Consider the following 24,272-nt stretch of genomic DNA (forward strand, 5'->3'; position numbering starts at 1 on the left):
AGCACTGAGACGGGAACTGAGGGCGGGCAAACGACGGCAGATGTCATGAGGGAGTTAGCTGCTGCAATAAGGGCACAAAGGTCGGATACTCAAATGCCACTCCCAATTCAATCCACGTACCAGCCACCGGTGAGACCTAAGCCGGAACCCCAACCGCCCCCCCGCCCCACCGACCCTATCAGGAAGTGCACTTTCCCTGAGATGTGGGTGAGGGATAGGTGCAGCCTTTCTTTGCTGCTGTTGCTGTTGAACTGCATTGTAAAATATCCAATAAAAGATATTTTGCATTAAAATTGAATCATGTTCCATTAGGACCACACAACATTTAGGAACAACTGTAAAAAGTAAAAATCCCTCACCCTTACAGTTATGCGAGCCTGCTGCCCCTAGCCCTGGCGAGAGGGCTAGCCGGTGCGTTCTGCAGTCGGCAAGGTAGGACCTCTCCATTTTCAATAGCTAATTTATCTTTTATGTATATTTGATGTTGTGGTGCAGCTGTTGTGCTGAAGGTGTTTAGTGCTTTAGAATCCTCGAACTCACCCCCACACCCCACCCCTGGCTACCTGCGCTGATTTCTTAAATATAGGCAAGGTTTTTTTGTGCCTACAAAAGTAGCCACATACATTAGTCTAAGTTAGTTTGGAGTAACTTTTCGTTGGCCAAATTTGCTTCTATGGCCAAAAGAGGCGTAAGTGGCTGGTCACGCCTCCTTTTGGAGAGAAAAAACTGAACTAGAAAAAAACCTAACTAACTGACTTACACTGGAGCAAGTTAAATGGGGAAATTTGCAATTTTTAATTTACTCCAAAAAAGCGACTTACTCCAAAAAAAAACATGGCAACTCCTGGGGAAATTTGAGCCCTATGAAACTACAAATTTCCCTGAATTTACATTCACCGGTCCAGCCCATTATTACCATCCAACTTCCAGATGGTTGCACTATCCTAAATGCTCCGTGGCCTTTATCTGTATGTTTACCAGTATCTCGCAGGTGTCTCGTGATTGTTGGCCAGTGTAAAGGCGTTGTGTATATAACCTGCTCCCACCCAACAATTCCTTGTGAAATCAGAGCAACCAAACCAAAGACGGAGTACAACCAGCCAGAATAAGCTTGTTTGAAAGAGGTAGGAGATAGAGTAAGGCAGGATGTGACTTTACCTGTCTAGTGCAGTAGATCCAAGGCGCTGTTTGATGACATCACTAGTCAGTAGCAAGGTAGGACCTGAAAAGAAAGTTGATTTTATTTTTTAGTTCAATATATGTGACACCGAATAGCCCTGTTGGAGACTTACACAGTAAAAATGACTGTCAGATTCTGCTTTGAGAGCTTACACTGCAACTGGTGTGGGTAATTAAAAACAAAAGTTCAAATAGACATCACTGGGTGTGGGGCAATGATTCATTAGTCCGAAACCAGCATTCTCACTCCTCCGGCGCGCTTTATGCAACGTTGTGGTACTAGGAATTCAGGGTATTCGGTGCTGAAATTGTTGTGTGCCAAATCCAAATGACTTTCCCTACTCATTCCAATCGCCATTTCTTCATCGACGCTGGGTCAAAATCCTGGAGCTCCCTCCCCAACAGCACTATGGGAGCCCCTTCACCACACGGACTGCAGCGGCTCAAGGCAGCGGCTCACCACCACCATTTGCAGGGCATGTGGTGACTGGCAGTAAATGCTGAACTCGCCAGCGATACCCATATCCCAAGAATGAATTTTTTAAAATATATTACAAAATGAGCCTTGAAATTGCACCTCAGGTAAACGCATCATATTCTATCGTAACAAGCACAACATGGTATATAGAGCATTGTTGCTCTGTAAGACAGGTTTTGGGAGCATGTTCATTTCTGAGGGGCAATGGAATAAATTGAACTTGGAGCTCTGAGTACTAATCCCAAGTTTGAACGTTGGTTTACAAATAAGTGCAACACACTCACCACCAGCAGACGACCAGTGACTCAACCCACACATACTCTTACACCATGTTCGACCTCCAGGACTGCATCCCTCATCGCAGATGCTTTGTGATGGGAGGATATAAAGTATCCGAACGTGGCACTATTTTATGACTGCTGGATACAAAAGCAACACTGAACGACAGCATGCAGCAAAACCACGCCCCGCATGCATTGTTTTTAAATCCGTCCGTGGCCTCGACCCTCTCTGAAACCTCCACCAGCTTTACAACTCCGAGATCTCCACACTCCTTCAATTCTGGTCTGTTGCGCATCCCTGATTTTCTTCACTTCACTATTGGCAGCCGTGCCTTCAGCTGCCAAGGCTCTAAAAATCCCTCCCGAAACCGCTCTTCTCCTTCTTCAAGGCATTCCTTAAAACCTACCCCTTTGACCAAACTTTTGGTCACCTGTCCTAATATCTCTTTACGTGGCTCGGTGTCAGATTTGTTTGTTAATGCTCCTGTGAAGCACCTTGGGATGTTTTACTCCATTAAAGGCGCTATATAAATGCAAGCTGTTTGACAGGAGAGAAAGAGGAAAAGGAACAGCTGCGGAGAAGGAGGAATCCAGTTCAGACTGCTGCGGCACGTGGGGTCATGCTGGACACTTTAACAGGGTGTACAGCAAGTGGTTACCTAATACTCGACAAATGAAGATTAACCCACTGCACCAATCCTGGACAGTTTCACCCTTGCTCCGTGGAAACTACACAGGTTTTCCTTGCTCCCGATCCCAGCACCACAGCCAAGTCATTGTAAGTTCCCTTCCTCGTCAAACCAAGCCATCCACTACTGCCCACCAGAAAAAGAGAAAGAGAGAGAACCAGAGAGAAGAGGCAGAGAGGCGGAAGAGTAGAAAGAAGCAGCAGTAAGAAGACAGGCGAGAGAGAGAACATATCCTTCAATTCACCATATGCATCATGGGAACTCCACGAGTAATGTATTAAATGGTTTGCATATGGGGCTTAGTGCCCATCAAGAAGAACTTGTGTTTAAATAGGGTGAGAACACGTCCACGGGACATCTGTAAACGTTTAAAAAAAAAGATAGATTAGAGATCAAATTTTCCTATCATAGCTATTTGTAACACCTGTCTGTCAAACTTTTCTTTCACAATTAAATTTACTTTACTTATGCAGTCTTTTGAGGTTGATCTCCAAGGTAGGTGAGGCTGTCACTCACTTAGCTGCGACAGCTCTAGCTGTGTCTGTAATAGAAGGTGTGTTGGGACAGTGTCCACGGCCAATTCAATGAATACCTCAGTCAGTGGAGCCAGCCAGGCATCCAACTTGGAACTGCAAATTTCATAGAAACATAGAAACATAGAAAATAGGTGCAGGAGTAGGCCATTCGGCCCTTCTAGCCTGCACCGCCATTCAATGAGTTCATGGCTGAACATGCAACTTCAGTACCCCATTCCTGCTTTCTCGCCATACCCCTTGATCCCCCTAGTAGTAAGGACTTCATCTAACTTCTTTTTGAATATATTTAGTGAATTGGCCTCAACAACTTCCTGTGGTAGAAAATTCCACAGGTTCACCACTCTCTGGGTGGAGAAGTTTCTCCTCATCTCGGTCCTAAATGGCTTACGCCTTATCCTTAGACTGTGACCCCTAGTTCTGGACTTCCCCAACATTGGGAACATTCTTCCTGCATCTAACCTGTCTGAACCCGTCAGAATTTTAAACGTTTCTATGAAGTCCCCTCTCATTCTTCTGAACTCCAGTGAATACAAGCCCAGTTGATCCAGTCTTTCTTGATAGGTCAGTCCCGCCATCCCGGGAATCAGTCTGGTGAACCTTCGCTGCACTCCCTCAATAGCAAGAATGTCCTTCCTCAAGTTAGGAGACCAAACCTGTACACAATACTCCAGGTGTGGCCTCACCAAGGCCCTGTACAACTGTAGCAACACCTCCGTGCCCCTGTACTCAAATCCCCTCGCTATGAAGGCCAACATGCCATTTGCTTTCTTAACCGCCTGCTGTACCTGCATGCCAACCTTCAATGACTGATGTACCATGACACCCAGGTCTCGTTGCACCTCCCCTTTTCCTAATCTGTCACCATTCAGATAATAGTCTGTCTCTCTGTTTTTACCACCAAAGTGGATAACCTCACATTTATCCACATTATACTTCATCTGCCATGCATTTGCCCACTCACCTAACCTATCCAAGTCACTCTGCAGCCTCATAGCATCCTCCTCGCAGCTCACACTGCCACCCAACTTAGTGTCATCCGCAAATTTGGAGATACTACATTTAATCCCCTCGTCTAAATCATTAATGTACAGTGTAAACAGCTGGGACCCCAGCACAGAACCTTGCGGTACCCCACTAGTCACTGCCTGCCATTCTGAAAAGTACCCATTTACTCCCACTCTTTGCTTCCTGTCTGACAACCAGTTCTCAATCCATGTCAGCACACTACCCCCAATCCCATGTGCTTTAACTTTGCACATTAATCTCTTGTATGGGACCTTGTTGAAAGTCTTCTGAAAGTCCAAATATACCACATCAACTGGTTCTCCCTTGTCCACTCTACTGGAAACATCCTCAAAACATTCCAGAAGATTTGTCAAGCATGATTTCCCTTTCACAAATCCATGCTGACTTGGACCTATCATGTCACCTCTTTCCAAATGCGCTGCTATGACATCCTTAATAATTGTTTCCATCATTTTACCCACTACTGAGGTCAGGCTGACCGGTCTATAATTCCCTGCTTTCTCTCTCCCTCCTTTTTTAAAAAGTGGGGTTACATTGGCTACCCTCCACTCGATAGGAACTGATCCAGAGTCAATGGAATGTTGGAAAATGACTGTCAATGCATCCGCTATTTCCAAGGCCACCTCCTTAAGTACTCTGGGATGCAGTCCATCAGGCCCTGGGGATTTATCGGCCTTCAATCCCATCAATTTCCCCAACACAATTTCCCGACTAATAAGGATTTCCCTCTGTTCCTCCTCCTTACTAGACCCTCTGACCCCTTTTATATCCGGAAGGTTGTTTGTGTCCTCCTTAGTGAATACCGAACCAAAGTACTTGTTCAATTGGTCTGCCATTTCTTTAGTCCCAATTATGACTTCCCCTGATTCTGACTGCAGCGGACCTACGTTTGTTTTTACTAACCTTTTTCTCTTTACATATCTATAGAAACTTTTGCAATCCGTCTTAATGTTTCCTGCAAGCTTCTTCTCGTACTCCATTTTCCCTGCCCTAATCAAACCCTTTATCCTCCTCTGCTGAGTTCTAAATTTCTCCCAGTCCCCAGGTTCGCTGCTATTTCTGGCCAATTTGTATGCCACTTCCTTGGCTTTAATACTATCCCTGATTTCCCTTGATAGCCACAGTTGAGCCACCTTCTCTTTTTTATTTTTACGCCAGACAGGAATGTACAATTGTTGTAGTTCATCCATGCGGTCTCTAAATGTCTGCCATTGCCCATCCACAGTCAACCCCTTAAGTATCATTCGCCAATCTATCCTAGCCAATTCACGCCTCATACCTTCAGTTACCCTTCTTTAAGTTCTGGACCATGGTCTCTGAATTAACTGTTTCATTCTCCATCCTAATGCAGAATTCCACCATATTATGGTCACTCTTCCCCAAGGGGCCTCGCACAACGAGATTGCTAATTAATCCTCTCTCATTACACAACACCCAGTCTAAGATGGCCTCCCCCCCTAGTTGGTTCCTCGACATATTGGTCTAGAAAACCATCCCTTATGCACTCCAGGAAATTCTCCTCTACTGTATTGCTTCCAGTTTGGTGTCGGCGAGAGGTGCGTGGAGAGGCAGTCGGGACTTCGGAGAGAGGCCTATAAAAGACACAGCAGGGAGTCCGGGGCCCAGAGTTGGCGAGAGGTGCGTGGAGAGGCAGTCGGGACTGCGGAGAGAGGCCTATAAAAGGCACAGCAGGGAGTCCGGGGCCCAGAGTCGGCAAGAGGCGCGTGGCTTGTACAGCTACAGGGAGAAGGCAAAAAAAGAAGTAGAAAGAAATAGAAAGGTGACGTCACAGCCAAGGGGGTAAGTGATTGGCTGGTGAGTAGTTTTTCTTTTCTTTTTTCTCTTCTATAACAGTGAATAACTTTTAACATTGTTGTTGCCAATTTAAGGGTTAAGTCATGGCAGGAGAGCTCGGTCACGTGATATGCTCCTCCTGTACCATGTGGGAACTCGGGGACACTTGGCGTCCCTGACGACTACATCCTGCTCTCAGCTCCTTCCCTATGCTGCATTAACAACCGTCCCCGTCACCCGCATGCAATCCCCACCCCCGTCACAAGCCGGAATCTGATCTCAAGCCCCCGCCATTGCAATACCAGAGGTGCCTTCCCAAGTGCTGAAAGCTGTAACCCCAGCTGTTGCAGGGCTGATTTTTGTTCAGAGTTTCCCCAACAACCAGTATTCACTGCTCAAAACAAATTCTCAGCAACATTTCTTTTCAAAATAAGGCAAGTTTCCCCATTTAGTACTGGGGTGGGGGGGAGGGGAGGAATGGGGAATGGTATCGGCGATTGTTACAAAAGCTTCTATAGATATGTGAAGAGAAAAAGATTACTGAAGACAAACGTAGGTCCCTTGCAGTCGGATTCAGGTGAATTTATAATGGGAAATAAAGAAATGGCAGACCAATTGAACAAATACTTTGGTTCTGTCTTCACGATGGAAGACACAAATAACCTTCCAGACGTACTAGGGGTCTAGCGAGAAGGAGGAACTGAAGGATATCCTTATTAGGTGGGAAATGGTGTTAGGGAAATTGATGGGATTGAAGGCCGATAAATCCCCGGGGCCTGATAGTCTGCATCCCAGAGTACTTAAGGAAGTGGCCCTAAAAATAGTGGATGCATTGGTGATCATTTTCCAACAGTCTATCGACTCTGGATCAGTTCCTATAGACTGGAGGTAGCTAAAGTAATGCCACTTTTTAAAAAGGGAGGGAGAGAGAAAACAGGTAATTATCGACCTGTTAGCCTGACATCAGTATTGGGGAAAATGTTGGAATCAATTATTAAGGATGAAATGGCAGCGCATTTGGAAAGCAGTGACAGGATCGGTCCAAGTCAGCATGGATTTATGAAAGGGAAATCATGCTTGACAAATCTTCTGGAATTTTTTGAGGATGTAACTAGTAGAGTGCACAAGGGAGAACCAGTGGATGTGGTGTATTTGGACTTTCAAAAGGCTTTTGACAAGGTCCCACACAAGAGATTGGTGTGCAAAATCAAAGCACATGGTATTGGGGATAACGTACTGACGTGGATAGAGAACTGGTTGGCAGACAGGAAGCAGAGAGTTGGGATAAGCGGGTCCTTTTCAGAATGGCAGGCTGTGACTAATGGAGTGCCGCAGGGCTCAGTGCTGGGACCCCAGCTCTCTACAATATACATTAATGATTTAGATGAAGAAATTGAGTGTAATATCTCCAAGTTTGCAGATGACACTAAACTGGGTGGCGGTGTGAGCTGTGAAGAGGATGCTAAGAGGCTGCAGGGTGACTTGGCCAGGTTAGGTGAGTGGGCAAATGCATGGCAGATGCAGTATGTGGATAAATGTGAGGCGAGTTGCTTTGGGGGCAAAAACACGAAGGCAGAATATTATCGGAATGGCGACGGATTAGGAAAAGAGGAGGTGCAACGAGACCTGGGTTTCACGGTTCATCAGTCATTGAAAGTTGGCATGCACGTACTGCAGGCGGTGAAGAAGGCAAATGGTATGTTGGCCTTCATAGCTAGGGGATTTGAGTATAGGAGCAGGGAGGTCTTACTGCAGTTGTACAGGGCCGTCATGAGGCCTCACCTGGAATATTGTGTTCAGGGTTGGTCTCCTAATCTGAGGAAGGACGTTCTTGCTATTGAGGGAGTGCAGCGAAGGTTCACCAGACTGATTCCCGGGATGGATGGACTGACATATGAGGAGAGACTGGATCAACTAGGCCTTTATACACTGGAGTTTAGAAGGATGAGGGGATCTCATACAAGATTCTGATGGGACTGGAGAAGTTAGATGCGGGAAGAATGTTCCCGATGTTGGGGAAGTCCAGAGCCAGGGGACACATTCTCTGGATAAGGGGTAGGCCATTTAGGACTGAGATGAGGAGAAACTTCTTCACTCAGAGTTGTTAACCTGTGGAATTCCCTGCCGCAGAGAGTTGTTGATGCCAGTTCATTGGATATATTCAAGAGGGAGTTAAATATGGCCCTTACGGCTAAGAAGATCAAGGGGTATGAAGAAAAAGCAGGAAAGGGGTACTAAGGAAATGATCAGCCATTATGTTATTGAATGGTGATGCAGGCTCGAAGGGCCGAATGGCCTACTCTTGCACATATTTTCTATGTTTCTATGTCTCCACACCGTTAATGTAGTCAACACTGTGACTATTGTCCCCCTCCGAACTACATTCGTCCAGTCACGTCAGGTCAGCTGTTAGTGGCAGCAGTTTTGGAGGGGGAATTACTAAAGTTTCACCAGCAATGACCTAGGGAAACCTGTATCTGTGCCATTTCCCCCACATAACAGTTTAATCTAATTACCACTTACATCTGTGCATGCGCTGTTGGCAGAATTTCCCAGCATGCATCAGTAGGTTACCTCCAGTGCTCAAAAACCCTACAACCAGCTTCCCAGTGCTCCAGCTCCCAGAACTTACACTGGTGCTTGGCACAGCACAATTGTTCTTGAATATGTGAGCAATGGCATGTGGCATCAATTGTACTTTAAATAATACAGGTTTCCCCATCTCATTGCTTGGGAAATCCTTTTAAGATATCGTCATACGCCCCCACGCCTCGTTACCCTTGCAGTGCTCCCACATCTGTGGACACCCCCTCATCCCCACTCCTACTGTACCCAATAATAATCTGAAAATAAAAACTAAGGCAATCGGCGGGGTAGTTGGAATTGGGGGGGGGGGGGAGGGGGGGGTTTGGGGATTAGGAGCACAAATCAGAGGTGAAGCACTTTTCTACAGGGAAGGGAGGAGGGGAATTGGAGAACAAATTAACGTGCTCTACTTTTTTTTTTACAAAGCAAGCCACTACCACCTGTGGTCTGAGTAACCCACCATGAACTGGAATAAAAGCTCAGCGGGAAAGGTAGTGGGAAAAGGACGACAAGGACATAGATTCACATTTGCAGCTCCAGCAGAGCTGTGCCTTTAGGGGCCGAGGCTGAGCCCGAGTCATACACACCTCTCCCCTCCCCCCGGCTCTTATCACCACAACAAAAAGACAAAGGAAAACAAACAGTTCCATTCTCAGCACCTCCAAAATCCAGTTACATCTCAACAGAGACTTTGATGCAAACCAGGTAACTGGTCTCCTCACTAGCATATGGCACATGGTGTGGTGAAGGGACAGGCAGGTATTAGGCGCCAGACAACCGGTGACAGTGGATACAAACTTGAGGGACTGAGTCAGCAACAGAATGGAAACAATTATGAAGTTATGTTGGACCTCAGCTGGAGTAATGTGTGCAATTCTGGGCACCACTCTTTGGGAAGATGTCCAGGCCTTGGAGAGGGCAGAGAGGAGATTTACCAGAATAAAACCAAAGATGAGGGACTTCCGTTATGTGGAGAAACCAGCGAAGCTGGGTTGTTCTCCTTAGAGTACAGAAGTTTAAGGGGAGATTTAATAGAGGTGTTCAAAATTATGGTTTTGATTGAGTCGATAGGGACCGTTGCTACTGGCAGAAGGGCTGGTAACCAGAGGACACGGATTTAAGATAATTGGCAAACTATCCAGTGAGCTATGATGATCTGGAGTGCACTGCCTGAAAGGGTGATGGAAGCAGACGCAACAGTAACTTTCAAGAAGAAATTGGATACAAATACTTGAAAAGCAGAAGTTTGCAGGGTGACAGGAAGAGAGCAGGGAAGTGGGACTAACTGGATAGTTCTTTCAAAGAGCCAGCTCAGATTTGATGGGCCGAATGGCCTCCTTCTGTGGTGTATGATTCTATGAATTAGGGCTGTGTATAGTAAGGCAATAAATATTTAAAACTGAACAGATTGCTTAGAGCATCCAGCTCAATAAATATCCAGAGTGTATTCAAGGACAATGCTGCACATTTGGCTGACCAGTTCTCAGATGTGATTCTTCACAAGTGGGCAATGAGTTCATTTTATTTAGAAACTATAATCACACTGATAAATAATTAACTGGTAAAACGCCTCACTGATCTACCCCTAGATGCATCAGCTCCCAAACTACTGAACTTTTGCCCAGGGATTTTTAGTCTTCAGGGGATTTCATGGTTGCATATAAAGTAGTAAACAACACTGAAAAAGTAGATTCTGACTACTTCATACTGAATCATGATTTGGGGGGGGGGGGGGGGGGGCACACAGAGAGTCAAACAGACAAAAGCCAAATTTAGGATTGTGAGCAACATATGAAATCGACTTCCAGTGGAAGCATAAACCCTGAAATCATTTAAAAGCACAGATATTGTGATAGGGGGACTAAGTTCTGGATAGATGGATGAACTAAGAGAAGACAAATTGCCTTCCTCATTTAGCTTGTGGAATGCTATACCATTGGAAATCTCATGAGATATATCAGCACAAAGCCGACATAGCACACCTGCAAAACACAGACCCAGATAACTTAGTGTCATCATATGCACAGCACTATATGATAGGAAACAGCAAGCACATCTCCTGATAGTGAAAGAAACAATGCGATGATGAAAAAGTGCATCATAAAACATTCCATGAATAATGCTGATGCCATTATGTGGAGAAAAGGCTAAATATAATGGAGCACATCGCTGCCTAGTCTCCATAGTGATCAGTAAGAGCAGAGATACCATTTTGGATTGCAGGTGATTCAGTGGTAGAGTGAATAGATGGCAATTCTTTCCCATGAAGTCCGTATGTGCCAAATTCACAACATGTAACCTTCACCACATTTAAAAAGTACTTGGATGTGCACCTGAAGTGCCATAACTTGCAGGGTTATGGACCTAGAGCTGGAAAGTGGGATTAGGCTGGATTGTTGGCCGGCAAGGACACGATGGACCGAAATGGCCTCCTTCCGTGCTGCAAACTTCTATCATCAACCAGAGTTGGCGGAAAATATTTCCCCAAAGTTTTCTTGTCGCACAGTCAGGTGGATGGTTTGTAGTCTGGGCAAAGAATGTATTTTCTCAAAGAAATCACTTGCAATTTGAATCTCTTAGTCAGGTTTCGAAAAACAGTGCAGCACAGCTATCAGCAATTCACTGCGCTTTAAACAACACAACAATGATAAAGGGAGACTTCGCCCTGGAAAAAAAAGTCGTAAAAAAAGACTGAAGATGGTACTTTTAGACTTTACCACTACAGCTGTGGGAAGAACCATTGCTGAGCAATACAGATTTACATAGTGCTGTATAGTGCTACAAAACCATCATTCCCACTGCAATAATACAATCTCTCTTATTCTAGGAGCAAAATTATTGGCCCATCAAAATGTGGGCCTTGAATTCTGATGCTGGCCAAGAGATGCGAGGGCATAGGGGAACCCACACCCAACCCCACTTGGCCCTTGATCGGAGCAGTGATGAGCAGAGGCTGTGGGGGGAAATTGGATGGGAGTTGGCCTACCTATCTGGCAACTTGATCCTCCCAGTGGTCAGTAAAAAGTGGCGGTGGGGGAGAAGGCAAAAATCACCATCTATAACTGTTAACTCTCAGCGGCAGAGGTGAACGTCCAGGTGGGACTGATGGTCAATTGATCAAAGCACACAGTCATTCCTATGATACAAGGCATTGCTAATGCTGCTCATCTCTAAATGCAGTACCGGTACGCCGCATTTCCAGGACTATACTGACTGCCAAACTAATTTGAACTAATTCTTGATTACTGCCTCTTAATATCCATTCACAAAGTGTAATTAAGAGCATTTTAAAAACAAACAGCAGCAATAGGAATAAGCACTGCAGATCATACAACTGCCGACAGGCAACAGAATGTTCTTTTTTTATAAAATGGTAATTTGTTTGTTTGGTGAAATTGGCCCTGAATGAAAAGGAGCAGCTGCAAAGAAGTGGGGGGAGGGGAGGAAAATCGCTCATTCCCCTCAATTAGCCAAATGTAAAATATTCATTTATTCGCATTTAATCTCTTTTGCTGGAACATGAATACATTACAAAACCAGTATAATAAATACTTTAATGAATGCAAGACACATTAACCGGCCATTTGAAGCCAGTTGTGTCATGCCTGCCTCAGTTCAAGAGCCGCTATATGCTTGGTAACCTGACTTACACTTTACCAATTAAACGGGGAGGCTGTGATTTGGTTTAACTTCAGTGAGTTTTAAAGGCATCTTTCCATGAGTGATGGCTCCCACATTTGCTGTTAACCTAACTCTCTTATTCCAGTACCAAAATCATTGGCCCATCAGAACAGGGTGGATAAAGGGGAACCAGTGGATGTGGTGTATTTGGACTTCCAGAAGGCATTTGACAAGGTGCCACATAAAAGGTTACTGCACAAGATAAAAGTTCACGGGGGTTGGGGGTAATATATTAGCATGGATAGAGGATTGGCTAACTAACAGAGAAGAGAGAGTCGGGATAAATGGGTCATTCTCTGGTTGGCAACCAGTAACTAGTGGGGTGCCGCAGGGATCAGTGCTGGGGCCCCAACTATTTACAATCTATATTAACGACTTGGAAGAAGGGACTGAGTGTAACGTAGCCAAGTTTGCTGACGATACAAAGATGGGAGGAAAAGTAATGTGTGAGGAGGACACAAAAAAATCTGCAAAAGGATATAGACAGGCTAAGTGAGTGGGCAAAAATTTGGCATATGGAGTATAATGTTGAAAAGTGTGAGGTCATGCACTTTGGCAGAAAAAAATCAAAGTGCAAGTTATTTTTTTAAATGGAGAAAGATTGAAAAGTACTGCAGTACAGTGGGACCTGGAGTAGCTGTGCATGAAACACAAAAGGTTAGTATGCAGATACAGGAAGTGATCAGGGAGGCCAATGGAATCTTGGCCTTTATTGCAAAGGGGATGGAGTATAAAAGCAGGGAAGTTTTGCTACAGTTATACAGGGTATTGGTGAGGCCACACCTGGAATACTGCGTGCAGTTTTGGTTTCCATATTTACGAAAGGATATACATGCTTTGGAGGCAGTTCAGAGAAGGTTCACTAGGTTGATTCCAGGGATGAGGGAGTTGATTTATGAGGAAAGGTTGAATAGGCTGGGCCTCTACTCATTGAAATTCAGAAGAATGAGAGGTAATCTTATCGAAAGATTGTGAGGGGGCTTGACAAGGTGGATGCAGAGAGGATGTTTCCACTGATGGGGGAGACTAGAACTAGGGGGCATAAACTTAGAATAAGGGGCCGCCCATTTAAAACTGAGATGAGGAGGAATTTCTTCTCTCAACAGGTTGTAAATCTGTGGAATTCGCTACCTCAGAGAGCTGTGGAAGCTGGGACATTGAATAAAATTAAGGCAGAGATAGACAGTTTCTTAACCGATAAGGGAATAAGGGGTTATGGGGAGCGGGCAGGGAAGTGGACCTGAGAGTCCATGATCGGATCATCCATGATCGGATCAGCCATGATCGTATTAAATGGTGGAGCAGGCTCGAGGGGCCGTATGGCCTACTTCTGCTCCTATTTCTTATGTTCTTATGTAAAATGTGGGTCTACAATTCTGCTGCTGAGATAAGGGAACCGGATTTAAAGAGTCTTGCATTTCTATAAGTACCTTTCACAACCTCAAGACATCATAAAGCGCTTTATGGTCAATTAAGTACTTTTTGAAGTGTAGTCATTATTGTAATGTGCAAAACAAGGCAGGTAATTTGCACACAAGTTCATAAAAACAGTGATGAGATGAATCTGTTTTTTTAATGATGTCGGTTGAGGGATAAATATTGGTCAGAACACCAGAATTCTTTGATAGTGCAGTGGGATCTTTTACATCCACCTAAGGGGGCAAATGAGGCCTCGGTTTAATGTCTCATCTCAAAGGCGCCACCTCCAACAGTGCAGCACTCTCTCAGTACTGCACTGGAGTGCCAGTCGAGATTAGGTGCTCAGGTCTCTGGAATAGTCTTGAACCCACAATCTTCTGACTCAGAGACGCGAGTGCTTCCACTGCGCTAAGTCTGAGACCTGAATTATTTCATCATCAATTTATTACTACTTCTTTACTCTTGTATTACACGCTCCTACTTATAAAGCCCAAAACGTTATTGGCTTTTTTTAATGGTTTTATCCACCTGCACTCGCATTTTCAGGGAATTAAGTATTTGAACCCTCTTTTCATCCACACCCTTCAGCAGCTTGCCATTGAGCATGTACTCCCATTCCATGATCTTCCTCCCAAAATGTAATATTTCACACTTATCCACATCAAACTGCATGCAGCCAATAATGCTAATTTATTTCTACCATCCTGAAGTCTTTTACAGTCCTTGTTTGCCAAAATTCCTTTTTTTGTGTCATCAAGAACTTTGGAAATGATGTTCCCTATGCCCAAGTTCAAATCATTTCTAGATACCAAGAACAAAAATGGATCCAGTGCTGACTCCTGAGGTACACCACTTCCAACCCTTTCTTAATCTGAGCAACACCCATTTACCCTAGCTCGGTTTCCTATCCTTCAACCAACTCTCCATCTATGTTGCTACATTTCCTCTTGTACCATATGCCTACATTTTTCTCACTAGCCTCTTCGGATACCTTACTGAAAATCCGTGTGTCAGACTATTGCCAAGTTTTGCCAATCCATACTACACCTACTGCATCCCTGTTGATAGAGTTAGATGAAGAGAGGTGGGACGAGGCTTGTATGGAGCATAAACACTGGCATGAACCTGTTGGGCTAAATGGCCTGCTTCTGTGCTATAAATTGGACTTAATTCCATTTGTCCAAGCAGGTAGGTAATTCCTCTTGTATAATTTCCTTTAACCATTGCCCCAATATCATTCTCCCTGCAGAACCAGTATAATTCCAGCTGTACGAGTTCCCCCCGTTTAATTCCCACCTCCTTAAAAATCAGGGTAATGAGGAACAGGGCAAACCAGCATCATAAGAAAAATAAGCAGGCAACAGGATAAGAAATATAATCAGCTTGTGTTGGGGAGAGTGGCAACAGGCAGCCAGTGTCAGGAAGAGATACTGCAGCCAGCTTACGTCAGGGATAATGGCAGCAGCTAGCTAGTGCCAGGGAGAGCAGCAGCAACTAGCTAATGTCAGGTCAGTCAGTAAGTACCATACCTAAAACTTGGCAATAGTCTGACATTCCCATATATATGTGTATCAAATATGATACTTTTAATTGAGCGAAATTAGTTTTTAATTTAAGTGTGCAACTGCACTTGGGGCGAGCGTTTCTCTGTATCTAATTACACAGAATTAGTTGATAAGTAGAGATGCCAGTGGTCACAGCAAGGGCTTTGCAACAGCCAAAACACCACAAAATTGACAAAAGAAAAACAGACTGCTGTAGGTTAATATTAGTTCAACTTTAGCATCTTTAGTGATTGGCAAAAGCAGTGCCTTGCAAATCCTTGAATTTGGTCTTTGATGCTGCAATTCTTTTCATGCTTCTCATGGGCACCATGGCACACAGCTCACAGAAAGAAACTGCTTGACAATAGGATTGGGCTCGGTTTGCACAGAACTCGTGCTCATTCAGAAATGCTAAGAGAAGAAAAACGGTAATCTTTGATGAAGGAAGTGCGGAGGCAGGGAAGACATTGTGTTCATCAAGACCAGCTTTGTTACTGTCAGACACAAATAAAACAGTTTGGGATATTAACAGACATGAAGAAATCGTCATGAAATGTAATTTTTAGCTATAGTAATTACAGTTTGGCGATTACATTTCTGTCACACTCCTCACGTAGAGGGATGCTTTGGCGCACTGGACGATGGACAAAGAATGGACACCAACGATGGAGAGAAGGAAGTGGTTGGTTAGGAGGGGGGACCAAAGTGAAGGAGTTTTAGGAGGCTATGAGAAGAGAGGCAAGGTAGATGTACTGAGGGAAGAAGTTCCAAAGAATTAGGGCATTGTAGGTCAACTGGCCAACTGCAACAATACTCAAGCACATTGATATCATCCAGGTCAAAGCAGATTTCTCAATCAGCAACCCTGCCACTGGACTCAATATACACCCACTCCATCACCAATGCACTGTGGCTGCAGTCTGTACAATCCACAGGATGCACTGCAGCATCTCACCACGGTTACTTTAACAGCACCTCTGTCCCGTGACCTCTATCAATGTCGTGGAATCACCATCACTTCCAAGTCTCATACAGTCCTGATTTGGACCTATATTGCCATCATTGGATCAATATCCTGGAATTCTCAATCTAACATCGTTGTAAGAACACCATTAGCATGAGGAATGCAGCAGTTTAAGAATAAGGGGCAACCATGATCTCCTCAGGGCAGTAAATGCAGCTTTGCCAGCAGCACCCACATCCCAGGAACAAGTTTTTGAAAAGAAAATGGCTGCTGATCGTGTGTTTTATTGCACTAATAGAACATTTAAGGGAATGGTTTTTCTTTAGCTTCCTGTTTGCTACTGTATTTCATTCCCACAGGACGAAGGACAGCTTATTTTACAGAACAGAAAGTAATAAAAAAAACAAAGCTCATTAAAATCACGAGATCTGACACGATGACAAACAACCTTCTGCTTAAAGAACAGTCACTGCAACAAAAATGAAGTATGTCTATCCAAGATTCAGCATGGCTTGCTTAATTCCGTTACAGTAAGGAGTTTTTTTTTTTAAATCCCTCACAAGAAACATGATGGAGTTTATTTTAATACAAATGTTAGATTTTACTCATTTATGTCTCAACCAGGCATCTGAAGGCCATTCAATTCAAGTATAAGCACCTTGTGAAATTTGTTTAATATGTCTTTCGAGTTAACAGTTGTTTGAATTTGTTTGGTCCCGATCATTTTCTGGAATTTCCTGGTTGATTCATAGCTCGGCAGGTCAGACACCTTCCATGGATAGTGAGCGGGAAAAAGAATCACCCCATAAAAATAATTCAGTGCAGCAGTCATCGCCATCTATGCTCTTACTTGAGGAATAGTTAAGCGTTATGATTACTGTAAAATCTGTGATGTGTCATTGCTATTATTCACTTGTACTGTTCAATAAACTTGCTCGATAGTTAAAGCCTACATCAAAGGCCAGCATAACAACTTGCATTTATATAGCGCCTTTAACGTAGCAAAAAAGTCCCAAGACACTTCATAGAAGCGCTATCAGACAAAATTTGACAACACAAGTCAACGTTAATGACAATATTCAGCTACTGAGGAGAAACAAAATCACATGATTAAACTAACAAGCTGAATACGATTCTCCGTTAGATCCCTGGGCGCACTACAAGTTTACGGCCATGTAAATGATAAGGGAATAAGGGGTTATGGGGTTATGGGGAGCGGGCGGGGAAGTAGAGCTGAGTCCATGATCAGATCAGCTGCAGAGAGTTGTTGATGCCAGTTCATTGGATATATTCAAGAGGGAGTTAGATATGGCCCTTACGGCTAAAGGGATCAAGGGGTATGGAGAGAAAGCAGGAAAGGGGTACTGAGGTGAATGATCAGCCATGATCTTATTGAATGGCGGAGCAGGCTCGAGGGACCATATGGCCTACTCCTGCTCCTATTTCTTATGTTCTTAAAGCACTTTTTGGGACATAAGCGAGCCCAGATTAAACCTCCACCCATCCCCCCACCAAATACAAAATATTTGGATTTAAAACAAAAACACAACAATCAAAATATAGTAATCTCTGTGGGGTTTATGATCCTCTGCAACAGGCAGTGGAATAAAATCTAAACATACTCTCTTTTAAACTCAGATCACGTGGGCCTACACATTTTCCAGTCTGCACCAAAGGTTGCACTGGGGATGAAGAGAAGAGTGTGCAGTGAGATCGGGGAGGTAGCATTAAGCTGCACAGCACCTGAGGTAACTGGGGCAGACAGGTGAAGTAGCAAAAGGAGAGGCTAACAATAGGAGATTTGGGGAAAAAAAAAAACAAGGAATGGATATGAAGTTGATGACGATGTTTAACAGGGGAATTGAATCACACTGTTTGGTGCTTAGAATCAGCTCATAATGAGAAACATAGAAACATAGAAAATAGGTGCAGGAGTAGGCCATTCAGCCCTTCGAACCTGCACCACCATTCAATAAGATCATGGCTGATCATTCACCTCAGTACCCCTTTCCTGCTTTCTCTCCATACCCCTTGATCCCTTTAGCCGTAAGGGCCATATCTAACTCCCTCTTGAATATATCCAATGAACTGGCATCAACAACTCTCTGCGGTAGGGAATTCCACAGGTCAACAACTCTCTGAGTGAAGAAGTTTCTCCTCATCTCAGTCCTAAATGGCTTACCCCTTATCCTTAGATTGTGTCCCCTAGTTCTGGGCTTCCCCAACATCGGGAACATTTTTCCTGCATCTAACCTGTCCAGTCCTGTCAGAATTTTATATGTTTCTATGAGATCGCCTTTCATCCTTCTAAACGCCAGTGAATCCAGTCTCTCCTCATATGTCAGTCCTGCCATCCCGGGAATCAGTCTGGCGAACCTTCGCTGCTCTCCCTCAATAGCAAGAACATCCTTCCTCAGATTAGACGACCAAAACTGAACACAATATTCCAGGTGAGGTCTCACCAAGGCCCTGTACAACTGCAGTAAGACCTCCCTGCTCCTATACTCAAAACCCCTAGCTATGAAGGCCAACATACCATTTGCCTTCTTCGCTGCCTGCTGTACCTGCATGCCAACTTTCAATGACTGATGTACCATGACACCCAGGTCTCGTTGCACCTCCCCTTTTCCTAATCTGCCGCCATTCAGATAATATTCTGTCTTCGTGTTTTTGCTCCCAAAGTGGATAACCTCACATTTATCCACATTATACTGCATCTGCCATGCATTTGCCCACTCACCTAACCTGTCCAAGCCATCCTGCAACCTCTTAGCATCCTCCTCACAGCTCACACCGCCGCCCAGCTTAGTGTTATCTGCAAACTTGGATATATTACACTAATTCCTTCATCTAAATTATTAATGTATATTGTAAATAGCTGGGGTCCCAGCACTGAGCCCTGCGGCCCCCCACTAGTCACTGCCTGCCATTCTGAAAAAGGATCCGTTTATCCCGACTCTCTGCTTCCTGTCTGCCGACCAGTTCTCTATCCACGTCAGTACATTACCCCCAATACCATGTGCTTTGATTTTGCACACCAATCTCGAGGGACCTTGTAAAAAGCCTTTTGAAAGTCCAAATACACCACATCCAATGGTTCTCCCTTGTCCATTCTACTAATTACATCCTCAAAAAATTCCAGAAGATTTGTCAAGCATGATTTCCCTTTCATAAATCCATGCTGACTTGGACCGATCCTGTCACTGCTTCCAAATGCGCTGATATTTTATCTTTAATAATTGATACCAACATTTTCCCCATTACTGATGTCAGGCTAACTGGTCTATAATTACCCGTTTTCTCTCTCCCTCCTTTTTAAAAAAGTGGTGCTACATTAGCTACCCCTCAGTCCATAGGAACTGATCCAGAGTCGATAGACTGTTGGAAAATGATCACCAATGCATCGACTGTTTCTAGGGCCACTTGCTTAAGTACTCTGGGATGCAGACTATCAGGCCCCGGGGATTTATCGGCCTTCAATCCCATCAATTTCCCTGACACAATTTCCTGACGTTTGTCTTCACTAATCTATAGAAGCTTTTGCAGTCAGTTTTTATGTTCCCAGCAAGCTTCCTCTCATACTCTATTTTCCCCCTCCTAATTAAACCCTTTGTCCTCCTGCTGAATTCTAAATTTCTCCCAGTCCTCAGGTTTGCTGCTTTTTCTGGCCAATTTATATGCCTCTTCCTTGGATTTAACATTATCCCTAATTTCCCTTGTTAGCCACAGTTGAGCCATCTTTCCCGTTTTTTATTTTTACTCCAGACATGATATTTAAATGTCTGCCATTGCCTATCCACCGTCAACCCTTTAACTATCATTCGCCAGACTATTTTAGCCAAATCACGTCTCATACCGTCGCAGTTACCTTTCTTTAAGTTCAGGACCCCAGTCTCTGAATTAACTGTGTCACTCTCCATCCCTCCATCTGCAGCTGTGGAGTGTTAATTTTGTGGTCTTTGTCATTATTATGTATGGGTAGCGTGTGTGTGCATGGCTAAGGAAATGAGGAATGGAAAATTGCAACAGGGTTTACTGCATCTGATGGTGTGGATTATCGTGATTAAGGACTTTTTAAATGGGATTGTTTTTACTTTCTCAGTTCCAGGCAGTCGCTGAGCCAAATATAATCACCTGGCTGCAGTGTAACTCATTTTTTCAGCGCTGACTCTCTGCTTAAAGCTAGCTTGTCAATTTATAGTGTCCCATGCTAAAGTGCTAACTAATATACATTATCTTCTTTAAAAATTATTTGGCACTGCAACACAATGGAGTTTAATGGGAAAGACACATTGCTTTTATTAAAAGGCGGAAAAGTGCACAGTATTTAAATTGGTTCAGCCGCACTAATAATTAAAATTCCATTACCACTTTAGAGCTGCTGCGATATTTTTCCTTCCTGCATTCTCCATAAAATTAAATTAGCACAAAGCTTCAATTCTTTTAATGTTCCCTCGTGCATTTACGCTCCACGTACAGCTTAATGGGCCATTATCCAATGATGTGTGTTATGGGACACCATCCTGCAAACACTTTTTTTTTCCCAGTCTCCCTGCTCAATTCAGAAGGGCATGTTCCAGATCCATCTCTCTCTACTTGCACACAGTGCCTGCACACCATGTCTTCGGGCCTTTAGGTTTTTACTGCAAGTGCTTTGGTTGTCCCGCACCTCAATCTGAATCTTGCCCTTGACTACCCTTCGCGAACCTCCTGAGTGAGCCCTGTGCTTATTGCTGGGCCTCCCTGAAAACCCCACCACAATCTAACTGGATTGTCACCCCCTCAAGGTTATATCTTTACCCAGTACCTTATGCTTTTGGATTGCATAAATACCACTTTCTTTCTCTCCTTCTGTTTCCTTTCTTTATCTTTATAAACATTGTGTGTGAGTGAGATGTGTGTGAATTATTCTCTCTCTCTGTAGTATCGGTCACCCTTCCTTGCTGCCCTGGTTGAAGACTAGGGAGAGTGGCCCTGGTGTGGGGTGGGGCTGAGTTGGGTAATGTAACAAAAGCAGCGCTGCTGTATTGTACAGCCTTGTTTTGAAAAGCAATCTAATTCCCTGAATTTGCTGATCTGTATGGAGCAAGGATGGAGATCGTTCAGATATCACTAATCTCAGTGCCCTACAGTTTCATTTGTCCATCAGCAGCTTCGCAGATGACTTCTGATATTGTACAAAGTCTCACTCAGTGAGTAGGTAGTCCAAAGTTCAGGCCTTATTAATGGTAATCTTCTCATTCCTTATTAAGATGGAGAGTGACACAGTTAATTCAGAGACTAGTGTCCTGAACTTAAGGAAAGGTAACTTCGATGTTATGAGACGTGAATTGGCTAGAATAGACTGGCAAATGATACTTAAAGGGTTGACGGTGGATAGGCAATGGCAAACATTTAAAGATCACATGGATGAACTTCAACAGTTGTACATCCCTCCCTGGAGTAAAAATAAAACGGGGAAGATGGCTCAACCGTGGCTTACAATGGAAATTAAGGATAGTGTTAAATCCAAGGAAGAGACATAGAAATTGGCCAGAAAAAGCAGCAAACCTAAGGATGGAGAAATTTAGAATTCAGCAGAGGAGGACAAAGGATTTAATTGGGAGGGGGAAAATAGATTATGAGAGGAAGCTTGCAGGGAACATAAAATATGACTGCTAAAGCTTCTATAGATATGTGAAGAGAAAAAGATTAGTGAAGACAAACGTAGGTCCCTTGCAGTCAGAAGCAGGTGAATTTATAATGGGAAACAAAGAAATGGCAGACCAATTGAGCATATACTTTGGTTCTGTCTTCACGAAGGAAGACACAAATAACCTTCCGGAAATACTAGGGACCAAAGGTCAAGCGAGAAGGAGGAACTGAAGGAAATCCTTAATAGTCAGGAAATTGTGTTAGGGAAATTGATGGGATTGAAGGCCAATAAATCCCCAGGGCTTGATAGTCTGCACCCTAGAGTACTTAAGGAAGTGGCCCTAGAAATAGTCAATGCATTGGTAATCATTTTCCAACAGTCTATCGACTCTGGATCAGTTCCTATGGACTGGAGGGTAGCTAATGTAACACCACTTTTTAAAAAAAGGAGAGAGCGCGAAAACGGGTAATTATAGACCAGTTAGTCTGACATCAATAGTGGGGAAAATGTTGGAATCAATTATTAAAGATGAAATAGCAGCGCATTTGGAAAGCCGTGACAGGATCGGTCCAAATCAGCATGGATTTATGAAAGGGAAATCACGCTTGACAAATCTTCTGGAATTTTTTGAGGATGTAACTAGTAGAGTGGACAAGGGAGAACCATTGGATGTGGTGTATTTGGACTTTCAAAAGGCCTTTGACAAGGACCCACACAAGAGATTGGTGTGCAAAATTAATGCACATGGTATTGGGGGTAATGTACTGACGTGGATAGAGAACTGGTTGGCAGACAGGAAGCAGAGTTGGGATAAATGGGTCCTTTTCAAAATGGCAGGCAGTGACTAGTGGACTGCCACACGGCTCAGTGCTGGGACCCCAGCTATTTGCAATATACATTAATGATTTAGTTGAAGGAATTGAGAGTAATATCTCCAAGTTTGCAGATGACACTAAGCTGGGTGGCGGTGTGAGCTGTGAGGAGGAAGCTTAGAGGCAGCAGGGTGACTTGGACAGGTTAGGCGAGTGGGCAAATCCATGGCAGATGCGGTATAATGTGGATAAATGTGAGGTTATCCACTTTGGTGGCAAAAACAGGAAGGCAGAATATTATCTGAATGGCAGATTAGGAAAAGGGAAGGTGCAATGAGACCTGGGATACATCAGTCATTGAAAGTTGGCATGCAGGTACAGTAGGCGAAGGCGGCAAATGGCATGTTGGCCTTCATAGCTAGGGGATTTGAGTATAGGAGCAGGGGCGTTTTGCTGCAGTTGTACAGGGCCTTTGTGAGGCCTCACCTGGAATATTGTGTTCAGTTTTGATGATCTAATCTGAGGAAGGATGTTCTTGCTAATGAGGGAGTGCAGCGCAGGTTCACCAGACTGATTTCCGGGATGGCAGGACTGACATATGAGGAGAGACTGGATCGACCGGGCCTGTATTCACTGGAGTTTAGAAGAATGAGAGGGGATCTCATAGAAACATACAAAATTCTGACGGGACTGGACAGGTTAGATGCAGGAAGAATGTTCCTGATGTTGGGGGAAGTCCAGAACCAGGGGTCACAGTCTAAGGATAAGGAGTAAGCCATTTAGGACAGAGATGAGGAGAAACTTCTTCATTCAGAGTTGTTACCTCAGATGATACCAGTTCGTTAGATATATTCAAGAGGGAGTTAGGTATGGCCCTTACGGCTAAAGGGATCAAGGGATATGGAGAGAAAGCAGGAAAGGGGTACTGAGGTGAATGATCAGCCATGATCTTATTGAATGGTGGTGCAGGCTCGAATGGCCTACTCCTGCACCTATTTTCTATGCTTCTACATTTCTATGAACGCAGCAATTTTACTCAGCCACTAGCGAGGTTTACAAAAAGGAGGAAAATGTTGGGCGTCTCAAACCATTTTGACACGGCTCACGGAGTCAATGCATTATATGGTGTGGCACGGAGGCATTCTGACTGGCAAGATTCTGGGTCCAATCACTAGCCTGTGCTGATTTCAGCCAAGGAGACATCAAGCACCTTTCAATTGACTACACTCTCTCAAAGGTTGAAGGAGTAGGGAGTGAATCCCACTCCCAAACACAACCTGAGCATGTCCACGTGTGGCCATCAGGTGAAGACAGGACCAAGTTCAGCTGTGATAGTCCCGCCAACCGCCTGCCCCCCCCCCGCCCCAACACAGTCCCACTCCGCCGTACTGGTACCCCTCTTCCCCCACACCCTTCCCCCCCCCGGTACTCCTCAGCCATCCACCTCATACCCCCTCTGAGAATTGAGTCGCCAGCCAACACTGCCTTGAGGAGACGAGGGGAGACGATTGGGAAAATAAAAACTAAGAGATCACTTCATAATGCAGCACTAAAAATGAGATTGATGTTTGAACAAGGCAAATGTCAAGTGTTTCCATCCTGCCGCTGTGATTAAAGCCATTGACTATAATAGCAGGTGGAAACAGGC

General features: G+C 44.2%; 1 protein-coding gene across 5 annotated transcripts in view; it reads right to left on the reverse strand.

The window, feature by feature from the left end:
• Positions 1-24,272, reverse strand: part of pnpla7b (patatin-like phospholipase domain containing 7b) — a 354,575-nt gene that overhangs the window by 141,357 nt on the left and 188,946 nt on the right. For all 5 annotated transcript variants that reach the window (XM_070862864.1, XM_070862865.1, XM_070862863.1 and 2 more), the window contains one exon: positions 1,159-1,222. In XM_070862864.1, the coding sequence (XP_070718965.1) occupies positions 1,159-1,222 (64 nt within the window). The remainder of the gene's footprint in view (positions 1-1,158; positions 1,223-24,272) is intronic.

The sequence above is a fragment of the Pristiophorus japonicus genome, chromosome 20, assembly GCF_044704955.1.
Source record: "Pristiophorus japonicus isolate sPriJap1 chromosome 20, sPriJap1.hap1, whole genome shotgun sequence".
In the NCBI taxonomy this organism is placed as follows: Eukaryota; Metazoa; Chordata; class Chondrichthyes; family Pristiophoridae; genus Pristiophorus; species Pristiophorus japonicus.